The sequence below is a fragment of the Porites lutea genome, chromosome 2 (genome assembly GCF_958299795.1).
Source record: "Porites lutea chromosome 2, jaPorLute2.1, whole genome shotgun sequence".
In the NCBI taxonomy this organism is placed as follows: Eukaryota; Metazoa; Cnidaria; class Anthozoa; order Scleractinia; family Poritidae; genus Porites; species Porites lutea.
The window spans coordinates 18,263,588-18,279,320 of record NC_133202.1 but is presented as its reverse complement, the minus strand read 5'-3'; the positions used below and the strand labels follow the sequence as shown (position 1 = coordinate 18,279,320).

Sequence of the window (15,733 nt, the reverse complement as noted above, 5' to 3'; positions counted from 1 at the left end):
AGATTTGGGTGCTTCGTGCTTCGGTCTTCGTTTTCGAGAGCTTCGTCTTGAGGGTCTTCGTTTTCTAAGCACCCCTAATTTAATGTAAACTCGAATTCTGTTCCAATAAATATTTCAGTTCAGTTTGTTGGTTTCCTCTTCGCATATTCATTTTGCTTGACCTGATTCCCTTAGTTTGTTTTCTTTCTTAATTACTTAATAACATGAAGTCTGGCGTACACAAGTTGCACAAAATTTTATGTTAATGTAAATCTTCTGTATTTTTAAAATGTGTAGGGAAGTTATCTCTGTACAGTCTGGCTTGCTGCGATTAGCTCTGGGCAATATGCAAGCCAGCCTTATGTTTCCTGTTAAAATTGAAGTTGAGTAAAGGATACTTCTGTTGATTTAATGCGCTTTTTTCAGCAGTTTCAATGGATTTCCACCTACAGGTCTTTTTCAAAACTTGAAAAAAACCGTGGGTCTTTTGCGCATTGCATTTTGCCTGCTTTAGAAGCTGATATTAAGCATCTGGAATAGCCTGTGAACAGGTTGTCAATTAATGGAGAGAAAGGGGCATAAAAATCCCGATGAGATGACAAGAGAAAAGGTGGAAGACGGAGAGTAGTGGAATAGTTGGACCTTGAGAAGAACCTGTACACAGGCTACATCAGGAATAGAAGTGTTCAACTAATAGCAAACGTTCGATGGATTAAAATAACATGAATTCGAGGCTTTAGGGTCAAAATTTCCATTTTATTACGACCCCAATGTTTCGCAATCCCCAGAAAGAGACTTGAGCACAAAGAAAACCAACCCAAATATAGAAAAATGACCACAGAGCCTTGGAGTCATGTTCAATATATTGAACGTGGGATATTAACAGTGTTTTAAGCAGTTTGTTTGTTTGTTTGTTTTTTTTTTGGGGGGGGGGGGTGGTGGTGGGGGGGCAGTAATTACCAGGAAAAAAAAAACTTGCTATTGAGCAAAACTTCAGGGGGGTGAATGGGTTAATGCAAGTCCAGCTTACATATATACACGTGTTTGTACTTATGGAAACACAAAGGGGAGACAAGCAAAACAAAAAATGGTCTATTCCTTTCCACTTATGATTGTATTACCTATCTTATGTGATTTTTACAGAGGCTTAAGAGCTAAGCTCTTACTACCATTTAGTGCTCAGTGGCTCTTCGCAACTTGCAGCATTTGTGCCTTTGGACAACAATGAATCCTTTTTTCATAAATTAACGAGCATCATAGATTTTCATACTCAGAGCTGCGATCATCGTTTTGATGCCAGAAATGCCCCAGAAACAGTACTACGAATAAGAAAAATTCACGTTTCGAGCTAAAAATGGGCTTAATCTCAAACTAAGGCCCAGAGAATCTCAAAAGATGATTTTATCCGGAAGATATGGTGACCCGTACGGGGGACAGGCAGATTGGTGTCGTATCCGAGAGAGTTGGCATGTATGCCATTTTGAAATAAACCACATCCACAGTATGTTATTGTGGGTGTATCCCGGGGGGGGGGGGGGGCACTTCTATAACGGCCTATATATGGGGAGGCTTTCCCCAAACAAGTACCTTTTTCTTAGTGATTTTACTTATTATTAGTAGATAAGTTGAAGAGGTACCATTTTTCAATGGAAGGTTTACGAAAGGGATACTGTGTCTGTCAAAAGTGGTATATAAACGGGTAAGGGGTTGACCCTTAGGGTGTGTTGTTCAATTATTTTCACGATTATATTAGCATAGAGACCCTGGCACCCAGTCCATTGGGCATAATGCACAATCCTGATTTCCCAAAATCAACATGTTCATTCACCTTTTATCAACTTTGATATTTATTCTTAAAATAACAGCTGCAATAACAAAGGTAACCTGATAACTGCAAACAAACTAGTAGCACTGAAGTTTCTAAACTATTGTTGAAGCTTGTGTCACGTGTCAGACGTCGTTCTTGCTCAAGTTGAAGTTGTATTAAATAAATAACTTTAAAGTATTGTACATTTATCTCTACACATATTGGTAAGAGACATTGACATCCACCCCTTATTTGGTTGAATACGACAGTAGTATTTTTATACATGTTAAATCCAACAATACGGAAAAGCTTGCAACTCACACAGGCTAAGTTTTAGCGGTCACAACGGTAAAGCTTGTTAATGTGGATATTAAAATAATCTCTCTCTTAGTTTGAGCCATGTACATGGTTTCATTTTAATACTTGCCTTAGACTGTTGATAACAAAATAGGTTTCTTGCCCACTCACCCTGTAGTAATCATTTGCTACCAAATCAAATATGGCCACTAGGTGTTATTCCGACATTAAGACAACTAACGTATGGATGCATTGTGTGTACTACTGATAAGTAATTGCGTTAGCCAGTACATGTGATCAAGAAATAAATGGATGAACTTAATGATTTTTTTTTACTGAAAACTAAAACATACTTTTTCCAACAAAATATTGAATTATAATTGTGTTTCTCCATTGGCATAGGGGTTATCAATAATAATTATTAGTGGTGGGAATTTAATGTTGTCTAACTCGATCAGTATATAAGGGTTTTTTTTAACTTCCACTGCTTTTGTGGCTGAATTGAACCTCACTCTGCCCTTTCATAGTAAGAATGAGCTTCAGGGTGCCCCCATAAAACGAGCTACAATGACCTGAATTAAGCTTAATTAATCTGCAAGGCTTATATTAATTTGCAGCTCTGAGGACACGTATACTAAATTTTTTAAGAGAAATACAAGAAAAATCAGGTCACTGTGGCTCATTCCTCAATTTTAGTAACAAATGATTACCACATTGCTATAACTCCCAATGCCAAAAGGTTTTTCAGCTTTGTTCTCATGCCATAATACCTAACTTTGGGATAAAAAATTGCTAAATATCCAGATAGCATCAATCTCAGTTAATTGTATTAGGAACATAAAAATTTATATTGAGAGGAAGCTAATTAGTTTGTCTGAGAAGGTTGTCACTGATTTCTTGTCTAAAACTTTACTGCTTTAATTTTGGTCCAATTTACGCAAGAAATGAATTCCACAAGCTAGGCTTTTTTTGAGTTCCAAAAAAAGGAGAACCTTTCCTGTGAAAATGAGTTTTATTCAAGTGAGAAGAAAAATCTATTTTCATACCAAAAGCAACACACTATACCTTGTTTTCAAAGTAATTGCAACAACGTTGAAAAAGCTAATATTAGATGTTAAATTCTTTCACAAAACCAACACTGACAGTGTTTCTTGACTGAAAACCGCTTGCAGACATACGTATGAGGAAAAATGCTACTTTACCAACTTTTTAAATATCCAATTAACAACCTTGTAATGCAACAAATAATATTTTTTTCCTACATGTATATTTCTTATCCTTAAAGTAAGCTATATAATAACTACAAACTCTTTGTTATAAAATATACACTTTAAACTAGATGTGCCATTTTTACTTAAATTAAATCACTCAATGAAAAGGCGGATCACATGTGAAAAGGAGCAAAACAATATTAAATACAAATTGTGTTTCTCTGAAATTAAAGCTGATAGTGGGAGCTTACGTCTCAACAAACGATGCAAGACAACTTTTCAAGTTAGTCTGATCTGAAATAAATACAAGTTAAAGGAAGAGCTTCCTTATTAATAATATTATAACTATATATCTCTTTTAGTAAAAGTTATTTCATGTTCAAGAGCTCATTTATAAATAAACTCTATTTTACTTCTGTGTCAGCAGCTTTTGCTCGCTTAGCATCCGGCTGTGATAGTTCTGCTTGTGTGTCTGTTCTTCCAGGCTTTTGTGGATATTCCTCAGCCTTTCCGTCACCAGCCGCGTTTGGCACAACTTCCACCGGAGATGGATTGTACAACATTCCAGGCTGAACAAATGGAGGTTGTCTACCAGGGACAAAACCAACTGCAGCAACAAGCAAACCATTTCCTACAGAGCCTTGTGGCACAACTGTGCCCTGTACGAATGTTTGGCCAGGAGGCACTGATGTCATAAGAGTTCCTGGGAGGGGTTGGTAGTAAGCACCACCAGCTAATGGGAATCCCCCAGACACTACTGCTGGGGGATGCTGGGGATCTGAGGGTTTGCCATCAGCTGTGTAGACCACTATGGGCTGAGTTGTTGTCGATCGTTCAGCACCACTTTGGGTACTTCCCACTTTTCCCTGAGGTGGTGGAAATGTTCCTGGATATATTGCAGGAATGCCAGCTGGTAGAGAGGATGTTACAACAACACCTTGCATGTTGCCTGGTAAAGCTGCCATTCCAGCAAGAGTTTGTGCATAGGACACTGTAACAGAACTTGGTGTTTGACTTGTGCTACTGACAGATATGGCTCCCTTTACTGGAACTGACAAAGTCCCAGACTGTGCAGCTGGAGTAGCTTGGGTTGATGGAACACTTGGAAGAACACCAACTGCAGAAGGAGAAAGAAATATGCACACATCACCAACCTTGAGAGCCTGACAGCTCAGATTATACTTAGCAAGGGACTGGTCTGGTCTACTGGACGTCCAACCTTGGCCATACACAAAGAATGGGTGCTCCACAGGGCAGTTTAGAGTTACCTGCCAAAAGAAATTACAAAATAGTGATCCCTTCTTGCAAAGGCATCTTATTTCAACTAGAAACATTTGCCCTACTAGACATTTTAAAGCTCAGGACGAGGGCCACCAGAGTTAAGCCATGACACGTCAGCCTCTCTTATGGAGGCCTTTCAATGGTACCAAGCTTGACTCTTAATTTCCTCTGTCTCCTAGCACCAGAATCATTTTCAGTTAAAAACATTTCAATCTGAGATCAAATTTAACCTGTAACACATACAAGCATTTAAACTGGGTGACTTAATATAACAGTAATAAAAGACAGAAACTTAAGGAAATTGTGCATATTTTACCGAAAAAAGGTAATTAAATTGAATACTGGGCTACATCAAATGACAGTGCAGTCTGCCACTGACAATGTTTAAGCATCTACAATTGATTTGCTCAATGAAAAGTTCTGGATACTTGGGAGGACATTTCAGCCTACAGTGACATATTCGAATTCAACAACAGTGATACCATAGTTAAGCGACATCCTCACCTAGCAATATGTAACAGAGTAATAAGTCTCCCAACCCCAAGTTTCTCCTTTGGAAGGAGACTCTACTAGACAACACTCTCAATACATCAAAGTGATAAGCCTATACAAGCTGGAACTTGCTTGTTAACCTGTATATTACAGTACCTGTTTTTTTGAACTGTTGATGGTGAAGGTTATATGTGTGCATCCTGCATCTGTACCATCCTCTATTTTCACTACAGTGCTGGTATCCAATTTGTGATCTGGATAGAGCTTTGTGCTGTGAACAAAATCTTCTGTTGTAAGATCTTCAACTCTCTTTAACTCTCCACTTGTCAGCTGAATGATAGAGCCCTTGACAAATGGCGATGGGACCTGGGTAGCAGGAGATGGGATAAAGCCATGATATTGCACAATGGGTGAGGTTTGGTACGCTCCAAACATACCAGGGGTGATTCCTTGAGTGGGAATAACAAATCTACTTTGGTTTCCAAGCAGATGAGGCTGAGCAGTAGGTGTTTGTACACTGTTTGGTGCTGTCTGATTCATGGCTGACTTATTAGCTGCAAGTTCTGCTAACTGAGAAAGATTACTGGTAGCTAAGAATCCAGGAGAGTAATGAAGACCATTTGAAGCTGACACATGGGGTTTGTCTGGTGTGCAGGGCCCTACTGTTATGGGGGTGGTTTCTGACTCTGTCCTCTCTTGCTTTCCACTGCTTGTGGGCACTTCTAAAAACAAATTAAAACACCAATATATTGATGGGCAAAACAAGTTGTCATAAACAGTACCCTCAAAATGTCTTATCATTGCCCTGCATATAACAGCAGTGATCCTTAGCAGAGGCCTCCAGGTTAATCACTCTTCACTACCACAAGTGGGTTTAAGGTGATGTAATCCAAGCACTGACAACTGACAGACAGAGATCAGAGTTTTTTACTGCTCTATCTCAACCTGTATCAAGTTCCATGCATAGATGACAGCAGTTATGTCTGACATTCACTGAAACTGGCCCCTAACTAAGATACTATTACTGGCTAAACACCCTCATATTAATGTTAACTGCACCCTTACCCTACACTTGGGAAGAGACATTATGGTAAAAGGCTAAAGTTGCAAGCATTATATAATTAGGAAACAATGCAATGGCACAGCCAAAGCTCAAAGTCCATGCAGCCACTGGATCTAGAGTTCGTCGCATTACTAAACACTGAACCACCGTTTCAGCCCCAACATCTTTAGACCGAACTCCATAAAGGATCAAAGCATTTTCTCTTTGCTGATCATTTTTATAAATTCTTATGACCTCTTCTTTTGACTTTGTATATTGATATTGGTAGGAGAAAACTGATCTTGGTCATTCTTTGGCCATGACCTAGAGTTAACTGCTACTGTTCTTTAAGGTTTAGCAGATACCTTCAGGGGTGTCTCGCATGTAGAAGACAATGCGCATTCTGGTTAAACTGAACATACCTAACTTTATATATTAAATTAATTAAAGCTTATGGTAGTTTCTTGGTTGTGTTGTAGATGGCTGTAGACGATCACCAAATGACATGATACAAAAGATCAAAAAGACACTGAACAATACCCAAAACACAACACAAAAGCAAAACTACAAAAGTTTCCACAACATCAAGAAACACCCAAGCTTATTGCCCTGGCTATCTTAATATACCAACAATTTTTTAAAAACGTGCAACTTTGAGTTTTTTAAGATTCTCAATAAAAGTGTCTGAACCCACTTTTGATATAATTAACCCCCTATAAAGCCTTGTGAGGTCTGAACTAAATCAAATCTTAACACCGCAAGAATATTTCATTTCTCACATTGAGTGTGCAGAATGTGCTTGGATTGCACAGAGAGCCGGAGACACCAATTGGTTTGATATATTTTATTTATTATTTTTAATTAGTAAATACTGAAACAGTGGATAGTGTTTTTTGAGTGTACTTTAGTGATTGGCTATTCATACTCAGGATATCCACTGCTGATTCACCTCTGAGCAACAAGGTGGCTGAACACAGAGTTCCTACAGAATTGATTTATCCCTTTACTGTGTATTTTAACTTTTTTATGATGAGGAGTTATACACTCAGCCAGAAAGGGTAAAGATAAAAGTGCAAGGACAAGCTAAAGCTAAAACTTGAAGTGATTTTTGTTTTTCACAAAAAAAGGATTTGTTCTAGTATTTCAAAGTTGAAGTGTTAATAAAAACATGCTGAGTGGGATTTTGCAATTTTTGATTGCAATGAAAATTTACAGAAAAACTTGGGAAAAAAGGCTAAAAAAATGGAATCACACAAAAATGTCTCTCAATAAAAACGTTTTACGAAACAAAAAAATTCCTTAACAGGTTTGGTTGCATGCATACCAAGGTTTTAGCCAGAAGGGTGTCCAGCCGTCCTATGGACGTCCATTTTTGGAAGAAACACAAGGAAAATTCACCTAATCTCTTATACGTTTTGGAAAAACATGCCTTCTGGACGGCCAGTTTTCAATGTCTGGCTAAAAGCCTGATGCATACACATTAGACAAACATTCCTCAAAATCCTAGGTCAATGAAACAAATTCCCCTTGATTTTAAGCTTTCAAAAGCTGGTCCAGACACTCACATTAAAAAATCATTAAAAATTGAAAATGCAAGTGTTATAAAGGATTGTAGGTTTATCTAATAATATTGCCAGTTCAATACACTTTAATTTGAAATAGGATTTTAGGTATCTTCAGCTTAACCAGAATGCACTTTACCACTTGCACATGAGACGTGCCTGAAGGTATACAGTAACCTTAACTTAATACAGGTTGGATGTCCCTAAGAGCCAGATGCCAGCTAATTTCAGCAGCTGAAAAAGACCCTAGCACTGGCTCAAATTGCTCTGAAAATCAACAACTTGGGGTAACTTTGAAGGTGCAGCTTGACTGATAAAAAAGCCTGCTTAGCTTTTCCTTAGCTACATCTCTGTTAATAAATGACAAACTCTGTAAGACGCACACTTTTGCTGGGCTCAGGATCACACACACCTGTTGTGTCAGCTTTGTTCACATTTGTACCATCCGTGGACACTGGCTGTGAGTTCCCTTGACTGTCATCTGAGGGTGTTGATGATACCATGGACTCTGAACACTGAAGAACATTTTCTGCAGAAATTGTTATCGTTGAGTAGAATGATAAAATCTATATTTCACTGGATTTGCAAAATGGTTACTTGTAGAAACTTCAAATCTGTTTAAAAATTTTGTAACCTTTCACACGAAAACATTCCTTAAGGTATCTGTTTGAAATGGCATGCACAGCAAGTGAATGGGAGAGAAACAGCTAGCCAAGCCTTTCAAAATGAAGTGGCCAAACAGCTGGATGGCTTAAAGAAGTTTTCTAATAGATGAGCTCAAATAATTGAACAAAATTTTTAAATGACTGGTGTGAAAGACTGAAGTGAACAGCTACATTAAAGAGGAATGACTGCTTTGTGTTCCCTAGTTTATATAAAATACATGTCATGCCACCACTTCAACAATGTGTAATGCAATTGAGTTCATAAACAAAACCGCAGCCATTCATAGAATTGGTGACACTTTCTACACTTCCTTTAAACTCGTGACATAAATTTCCTTGATGTGCTAAGTATTCCTTTTGTAATATATTAGGTTCCAGAACTCTTATATTTTATAGGGCAGGTTTTGCACATCCACAGTTGCATTAAAAGAATGATTCACGCATATGGTTTGTTTGTCCTGTTGCTTAAGACCTACATATTACATTTTCGGCGATAAGGATAGTGCTTGCAGTTCAAGTTGGAGAGTAGGTAGGCAGTAAAGAAGATATTGCAAGTTATATCGAGTGAGTGGAATTGTATTTTGCAGAGAATTATATCCAAGCGTTTCTAGCGTAGTTAGATAAGATGCATATGGTGTGCTGCAGAATTTGTTAGCTCCTGGATGTCTGAAAGGTAAGTCTTTCATTGAAATGAAGAAAGAGCTTATGATTTCACCTTACTCGCCTAAAATTATTTTGATCACCAAACGTTTTAAATGTCATAGTCTGAACCAGCATGAGAGTGAAACGGTCCCTCAGTTTGTAGGTGAGTTGAAGCAACTGGCGTTGAGGTGTGAGTTTAGAACTTTTTTGGAAGGCGCGTTAGGGGACCTCATTACGGGGCCTCATTTCGGATCGAAAAGCATGCAAATTCAGACAAAGTTGTTGGCAGAGAGAGACAGTTGACATTTAAGAAAATGTTTGAAACAGCACAATCCATCGAGTTAGCCAACAAAGAGGATTTTCGAGATGCCAGTGTGCTGGTGGACAATATGGTCAATAAGGTCAGCAAAAATGCCAGTCCAGGGCATTCGAAATGAGGAAGCCATGAGTTGTTTTCGTTGTGGTGGAAAGCATTCTCCATCAGGGTCCAGGGCTAGGTCGGTTTAATGTTGCAAGCATCACACTAAGGGTCACCTTGCTAAGATGTGTGATAAGAAAGAGATGGTGCAATCTTTGGTTCACCTATGAGTAATACTGAAGAGCAGCCTGGACTGGGATTGTAAACTCTCAAGTCTAAAGGACAAGGTGGATGAGGGTTTCAAGTTCAGTTATTGTTGGAGGGTAAGCAAGTCAGCATGGAAATCGACACGGGATCAGTGGTGTCCATCATCTCTGAGGTGGTGCACAAGAAGTTGTTTAGGCATCTCAAATTGCAGCCAATGTAGTTCCACTTGAAAACATATTCTGGTGAGTCATTACCCTTGTTGGGAAAACTTCAAGCTACTGTGCAGTATCAGACCCAGGAAATGCAACTATCTCTGTTGGTGGCTCAAGGAGAAAAGCTGGGTTGCTTGGGTGGAACTGGCTTGAGAAATTGAAAATAGATTGGTCCACCACCTTCAAGGTGTCTCAAGTGCCTGCTGTGGAGGATATCCTTGCTAAATATGAAGCCCTGTTTGAGAGGGGGTATCGAAACATCAAGCTGTATAAAGCCTCAGATCCATTCAGGTCTGTGAAGGCCGGTGCACAGCCCATCTTTCTGAAAGCAAGACCCATTCCATATGCTCTTAAAGAAAAGGTTGAGCAGGAGCTACAGAGACTGGAGGATCAAGGGATTATCTACAAAGTAAGTCAAAGTGACTGGGCTGCCCAGTGGTGTTGGTCCCCAAGAAAGATGGTTCACTGAAAGTGTGTGGCGACTACAAGATGACAGTAAACAAATGTGCTAATGTCATCCAGTACCCTTTACCTAATACAGAAGATTTGTTTGCAACGTTAGCCGGGGTACAAGTATTTACCAAGATTCATTTATCTCACACCTATCAGCAGGTTGAGCTGGATGAGGATTTGCTGAAGTGCCAAACAATCAACACACACAAGGGTTTGTACCGGTTACAAATGGCTGTCATTTGGAGTCTCCAGTACACCAGCTTTTTTAAAAAGGATTATGGATCAGCTTTTGCAGGGGGTTAAGTTCACAGTTTGCTGTTTGGATGACATCCTGATTTCAGGGGGTTCCCCTGAGCAACATTTGGCAATCCTAGAGGAGGTTTTCAGGCACTTACAAGAGCACAGCATCAGGTTCTCCCATGTTATGGAGAAAAGCAAGGAAAAGCCTATCACTTTTGCCTCTCAAACTCTCACAGCTAGTGAGCGAAACTATTCCCAAATAGAGAAAGAGGCTTTATTCATTGTGTTTGGAGTGAAAAAGTTCCATTTGTATCTGTATGGTCAGAGGCAGGGGGAAGCTACTTCCAATACATTCTCTTAAATGAAAACAAAATGGATTTGTGCATTACATCATAAACCAAAGATCAACACTTTTGAGAATGAGCAAAATCATGGAGGTCAAAGGGGGGATTGTTTCTCACTATTATATCTTGGTAATTTGCAACTTTATTGCTTTTCAAACGTAGTGCTTAATGCTTTTTTTGCTTTTCAGACATAGTGTGAGTTTTGCTTTTTCCTTTAAACGGTCTTCCTCCGCAGAGTTTGGAATATGCAACATAGAGCTCCATATAGCTGAAACAACTGCCAGAGAGTTAAGATATCGAGTAGTGTTTTGTTGCAAACCTAAGGAAAGTTAAGGTCACTTCAAGGTACAGAGCTTTCAGCAATAGATGTAATTTGTATATTAGGGTTGCTTAACTTTTAACTTTGAATTTAAGGTGTTGAATGATGGTAATAGACGAAGTGAAATGTTATCACTGTTATGAAATGTGAATCTGTTTAATATTAGGCATGTAAGTTCATGTTTACAAAGCTCTCGTGAATAGACTTTTAAATTCCCCATAAATGAGCATCATAACTTCTATGATATTCTCCTCACCCGACAAAATACCTATAAACTAGATCGATAGTCCACCGAGCATTGTTGTCAGTTAAGAATTTACATGGTTGCACAGAGTGTCACTTCCGTTTTGCAATTTCAATACCAAAGGACAAATGCAATATGTGAGAAAAACAAGGAGGCATGATATTATGTTTCCAATGATTGAATTATTTCCTCTGCAGGTTCCCTTCTCGCCTCTGAAATATTTACATTGTGAAAAATACACTGCAATCATCCGCTGAACACCACGCAAGGTGACTGCTTTGCAAGTTGTGAGGACATTGTTACTTAGTCCCAGATATCATCACTCCCTGCCCCACTGGTCAGAGGTTTACATTGCTTACGGATCATCAGCTGCTAGTCATGATTCTTGGGCCGAAGACTGGTGTACCCCACTGGCCACAGCAAGGATGCAAAGGTGGCGTTTGATTTTAGCAGCTCATCAGTATCAGATTGAGTATAGGAAGTCTGCTGAACATGCGAATGCAGATGCTTGTCAAGACTTGTACGGGTGTCTTTAGAAGAACAAGAGGACAAGGAAAAAGTATATTTCATCAGTTGCCTGGAGGACCCTCCAGTTACAGCCCAATATATCATGGCTACAACTAGAAAAGACCCATTTTAGCTTGTGTGTACGACTTCACTTTGCATGGATGGCCTCAAGCATTAGATGATCCAGTGTTGCAGCCTTACCCCAGGGGGTGGGCACTTTAAGAATTTCTGGGTGGGGATGTGCCGCTGGGAGCCTGGAACCCTTAACCTTTACCAGAGCTAGTTCAGCTGAATTTTGCTACCCTATACTAGAGTAAACTCCCCAAACCCCCCTATCCTAGAGTAGCTGTTTCCCTAGTCTAGATAAAATCCTCAACTAACTGATCAGTTTCCTGAAAAATGATACCCTATTCTAGAGCCAAACCCTCTGATTTATATACCCTATCCTAGAGTAAACTGCTTGAAAACCATACCCTTCACAGCAGCACATACCTATATAGCCCATATATGGCAGTACCCCTCCCCCCCCCCCCCCCCCCCCGGGAGCCTTACTTTTCATTAAAGCAAGAACTTTCTGTTGACTAAGGCTGTGTATTGTAGGGTTTACATGTGGTTATTCCCGAGAGGTATTCTGTATTTGTCTGTTGGATAACTTGCACCAAGAGGATCATGGAATCTGCCATATGAAATTGCTGGTCAGGGGTTATTTTTGGTGTCCAGGATTGGATGCTGCTACTGTTGAAAGGGTTCAGCAATGTCATCTTTGTACTGCATTGGGCAAGTCCCCTTCAAGGGCACCATTTCACCCTTGGAAATGGCCTGCTAAGCTATGGCAGCATATCCACATTAATTTCTCTGAGAAGGGCAAGTTGAATTTCTTGATTGTTATTGATGCCTATTCCAAGTGGTTGGAGGTAATTCCCATGAGTTCCTTGACCAGCTTGAAAACCATTGAGGTTTAGCGCACATTGTTTGCTTACTATGGAATACCAGAAGACATGGTTTCAGACAACTGGCCACAGCTAGCATCTGAATAGTTCTCTTAATTCTGGAGGCAGAACGGAGTCAGGTTTACCCAGGTTCCACCCCACCACAACGCATCTAATGGAGCTGGTGAACGTTCTGTCCAGACCGCCAGGGCGGTTTTTTGCTACATGGCAAAACAAATACCCTCAGTCTGGAACATGAGCTGGTCAACTTTTTTATTTTGAATCATAGCACACCTTACACACTGTCACTGGGCAATCTTCCATTGAACTGTTTTTGGGACAACAGATTAGGAACTGTTTCACATCACTGAAACCCATCCTCAACAGAGCAGTAGAGAAAGCGCCATGATGAAGGACGAGCAAAGCTCCGAGAGTTCAAGTTGCAAGAAGTCGTCTTGGTTCATAATTGGCTGGTCACTCATTGTGAAAGGTCCACGCACTTTCCTAGTTTGCTGTGAGAGCCAAGTACGATTTGTTCATGTGGACCATTTCAAGATTGCTCGCTGCATCCAGTCTTCAAGCTCTTGGGAGGGAGAGGAAGATAATATTATGCAGGAAACTTGCCAAATTCCCAAGCCGAAGTACAGAGTGGATTGCGGAGTCCCTCTGAGCCTGACTGGTTAGTACATCCAAGGCAGGAGGAGTTCCGGATGCAGGTGATGTGGAGGAACAGGAGACAACCAAGGTGTCACCATAATCATTGTTGGGCAACACTTTAGAGGGAGCAAGTTCCTCAGAGGCACCATTGCCACAACACCCAGCACCGAGGTACCCGAGTCAAGAGAGGAAACCACCATGCAGACTCATATGTGAAAACTGAACATTCTTTAAGTACCGGTACATGATGAACACTGAACATTGCTTATCTGTTAGACTTGACTTGTATTAGTTGTTACTGTTATGCTAACCAACCCAATTTTTAGGAGGAGTATATTATCTTAGGTTTCATACCTCTTATATTTTAGGGCAGGTTTTGTGCATTTGCAGTTGCATTAAAAGAATGACTAATTTTAAACAACAAATAAATTAATTAAATAAATTTATTCAACCTTATTTCAAATGAGTGATGAAGAAAAACAGACAAGGTGAAAGTTAAGCCTTGGGTGCAATTCCCACCTCTTGAAAAATCATTTCTATCGAAAAAACATTTGCCAGTGATGAAGGCAGTAACATTCGTGGAAATATTCATTATGCATGCCTACTATAGTCGTAGCTTGATTGAGTTAACGCGACGGAACCTAAATATCTAATGTATAGATATGGCCGTCACAGCACTAAATTGATGCCTATTTTCTACTTTTTATCAATTAAACATTTCGAAACGGCAATCGAGTCAAACTTTTTCTTTTTCGTGAGCGTTGGCAAATTGTTATCGACATGAACCGAACGTATGCAAATTAAATATCATTTCTTGTCATGCGATCTTCGCAGTAACTACACGAATTCATTCCATGACAAATCACGATAAACCTAAAAGACGGCAATCAACGGCAAGAAAAAGAGGAAAGGACCTTTCTTAATGAAGCAGCCTTTAAATGTGATGTACATTAGCTTCTTTGATCAGGAAAAATGACATTTGTGACTACCAGAAGAAAACGTGACAAGTAAAACTCTTCAAGCGTGTGGAATAATAGCCGCAAAAACTTCCCTCGTGTCATAGCAAATCTGAGCCAAAAATTAAACAAAACTAAAATAGATTTTATACATCTTATGTAAGGGATTACATGAAAAAGGTAATTCAATATCTCAGGTAGACGAAACACTGCCTTTCAGTTCAACAAAACCTGAGACAAACAGCCTTTAGTACAAAGACTGAGTTAATTATGCAGTAACATAACAAGACAAGCCTCGAAATTTTAACGTGCCAAAGAGAAAATAGCCAAAATAAATTGCCTTTGTCGTACCAGTAAAAGAATAATGTAATATTATCATACCTTGAGAACTCGAAGGTTGCGAAGAGGAATCTGACATCTGATGTGACAGAGCGGTAATTGAAGACGATTCGACATCATCGACAGCAGCTGAAGTTTTCTCTTCACCGGTCGCGCTGGAAGTGGTGTTACTCGACATCTTTGATCTTTGAATTGCCGAAATATTGTCCTAAATTCAATACTTCATCCACTTTCAAATAGCAAGTATTAAGCAAGAATCCACACTTATATGTGGAAAGTCCTTTTTGTAATATTCTTTTCAACCTGAGGTCTTTTCTCCAACAATGCGTTCAAATCAACTCGCCTAAAGCACAGCTGAGCGATATGTCAAAAGGAGACAAAACAAACGGAGCGTCCATTTCCTTATGAAAGACGCGCTTTAGGTGCTTACACGAGCACAGTGACGGAAAACAATTATGCAGACGGCGGCGTGACTCACAGATATTTTACACTCGATTTTCAATTCAATGAAATGCAAAGAAAATTCTCGACCTCCAACTCTTCCTTTGAATAAATAATAAGTTCCATGAATTGAATTGGCGCCTCTGCGAGACAGGAAGTGTATTGTCCACGAAACCGAGGCAAAGTCACAGACGTGTGTGCTGTGACATTGGTTTTCTCAATCGATTATGAACTTTCGCAAAATTTTATCGAATGTCTTATTTCCATTGCGCTAATATACGAACGTGATTTCTAACACCGTCATGGTAGATGTTCTACAAAAGTGATCCTTAAATGTACACGAAGTTCATGCCTTTTCTCGACAACCCTACAGCCAGACTAGATGTCAGGAGGCGCGCGGGCACTTCCCTGGTGCACCTGCTAGCCTGATCGAGTCCGCATGTCGTCCATTTTGTATTAGAATCAGCTAGCCTTGAGTTGAAAGGCATTTGTCCAAAAACAAACAAGCAAACAAAAAAGAAACGAAAACAAACGAGAATAAAATAGTAC

The 15,733-nt window shown here is 39.6% G+C and overlaps 1 protein-coding gene across 2 annotated transcripts; it reads right to left on the bottom strand.

Moving 5' to 3' along the window:
- Nucleotides 1-1,789: 1,789 nt before the first annotated feature.
- LOC140927929 (uncharacterized) lies at nt 1,790-15,234 on the bottom strand. Of its 2 annotated transcripts, XM_073377634.1 has the most exons (4): nt 14,786-15,234; nt 8,084-8,200; nt 5,224-5,789; nt 1,790-4,562 (listed from the first exon to the last, which is right to left on the bottom strand). In XM_073377634.1, the coding sequence occupies exons 1-4, from the start codon at nt 14,919-14,921 to the stop codon at nt 3,699-3,701; spliced, it is 1,683 nt and encodes a 560-aa protein (XP_073233735.1). In that variant the 5' UTR covers nt 14,922-15,234; the 3' UTR covers nt 1,790-3,698. The 2 variants fall into 2 exon arrangements, with proteins under 2 accessions (XP_073233735.1, XP_073233736.1); XM_073377635.1 differs by lacking the exon at nt 8,084-8,200.
- Between the last annotated feature and the right edge of the window lie 499 nt (nt 15,235-15,733).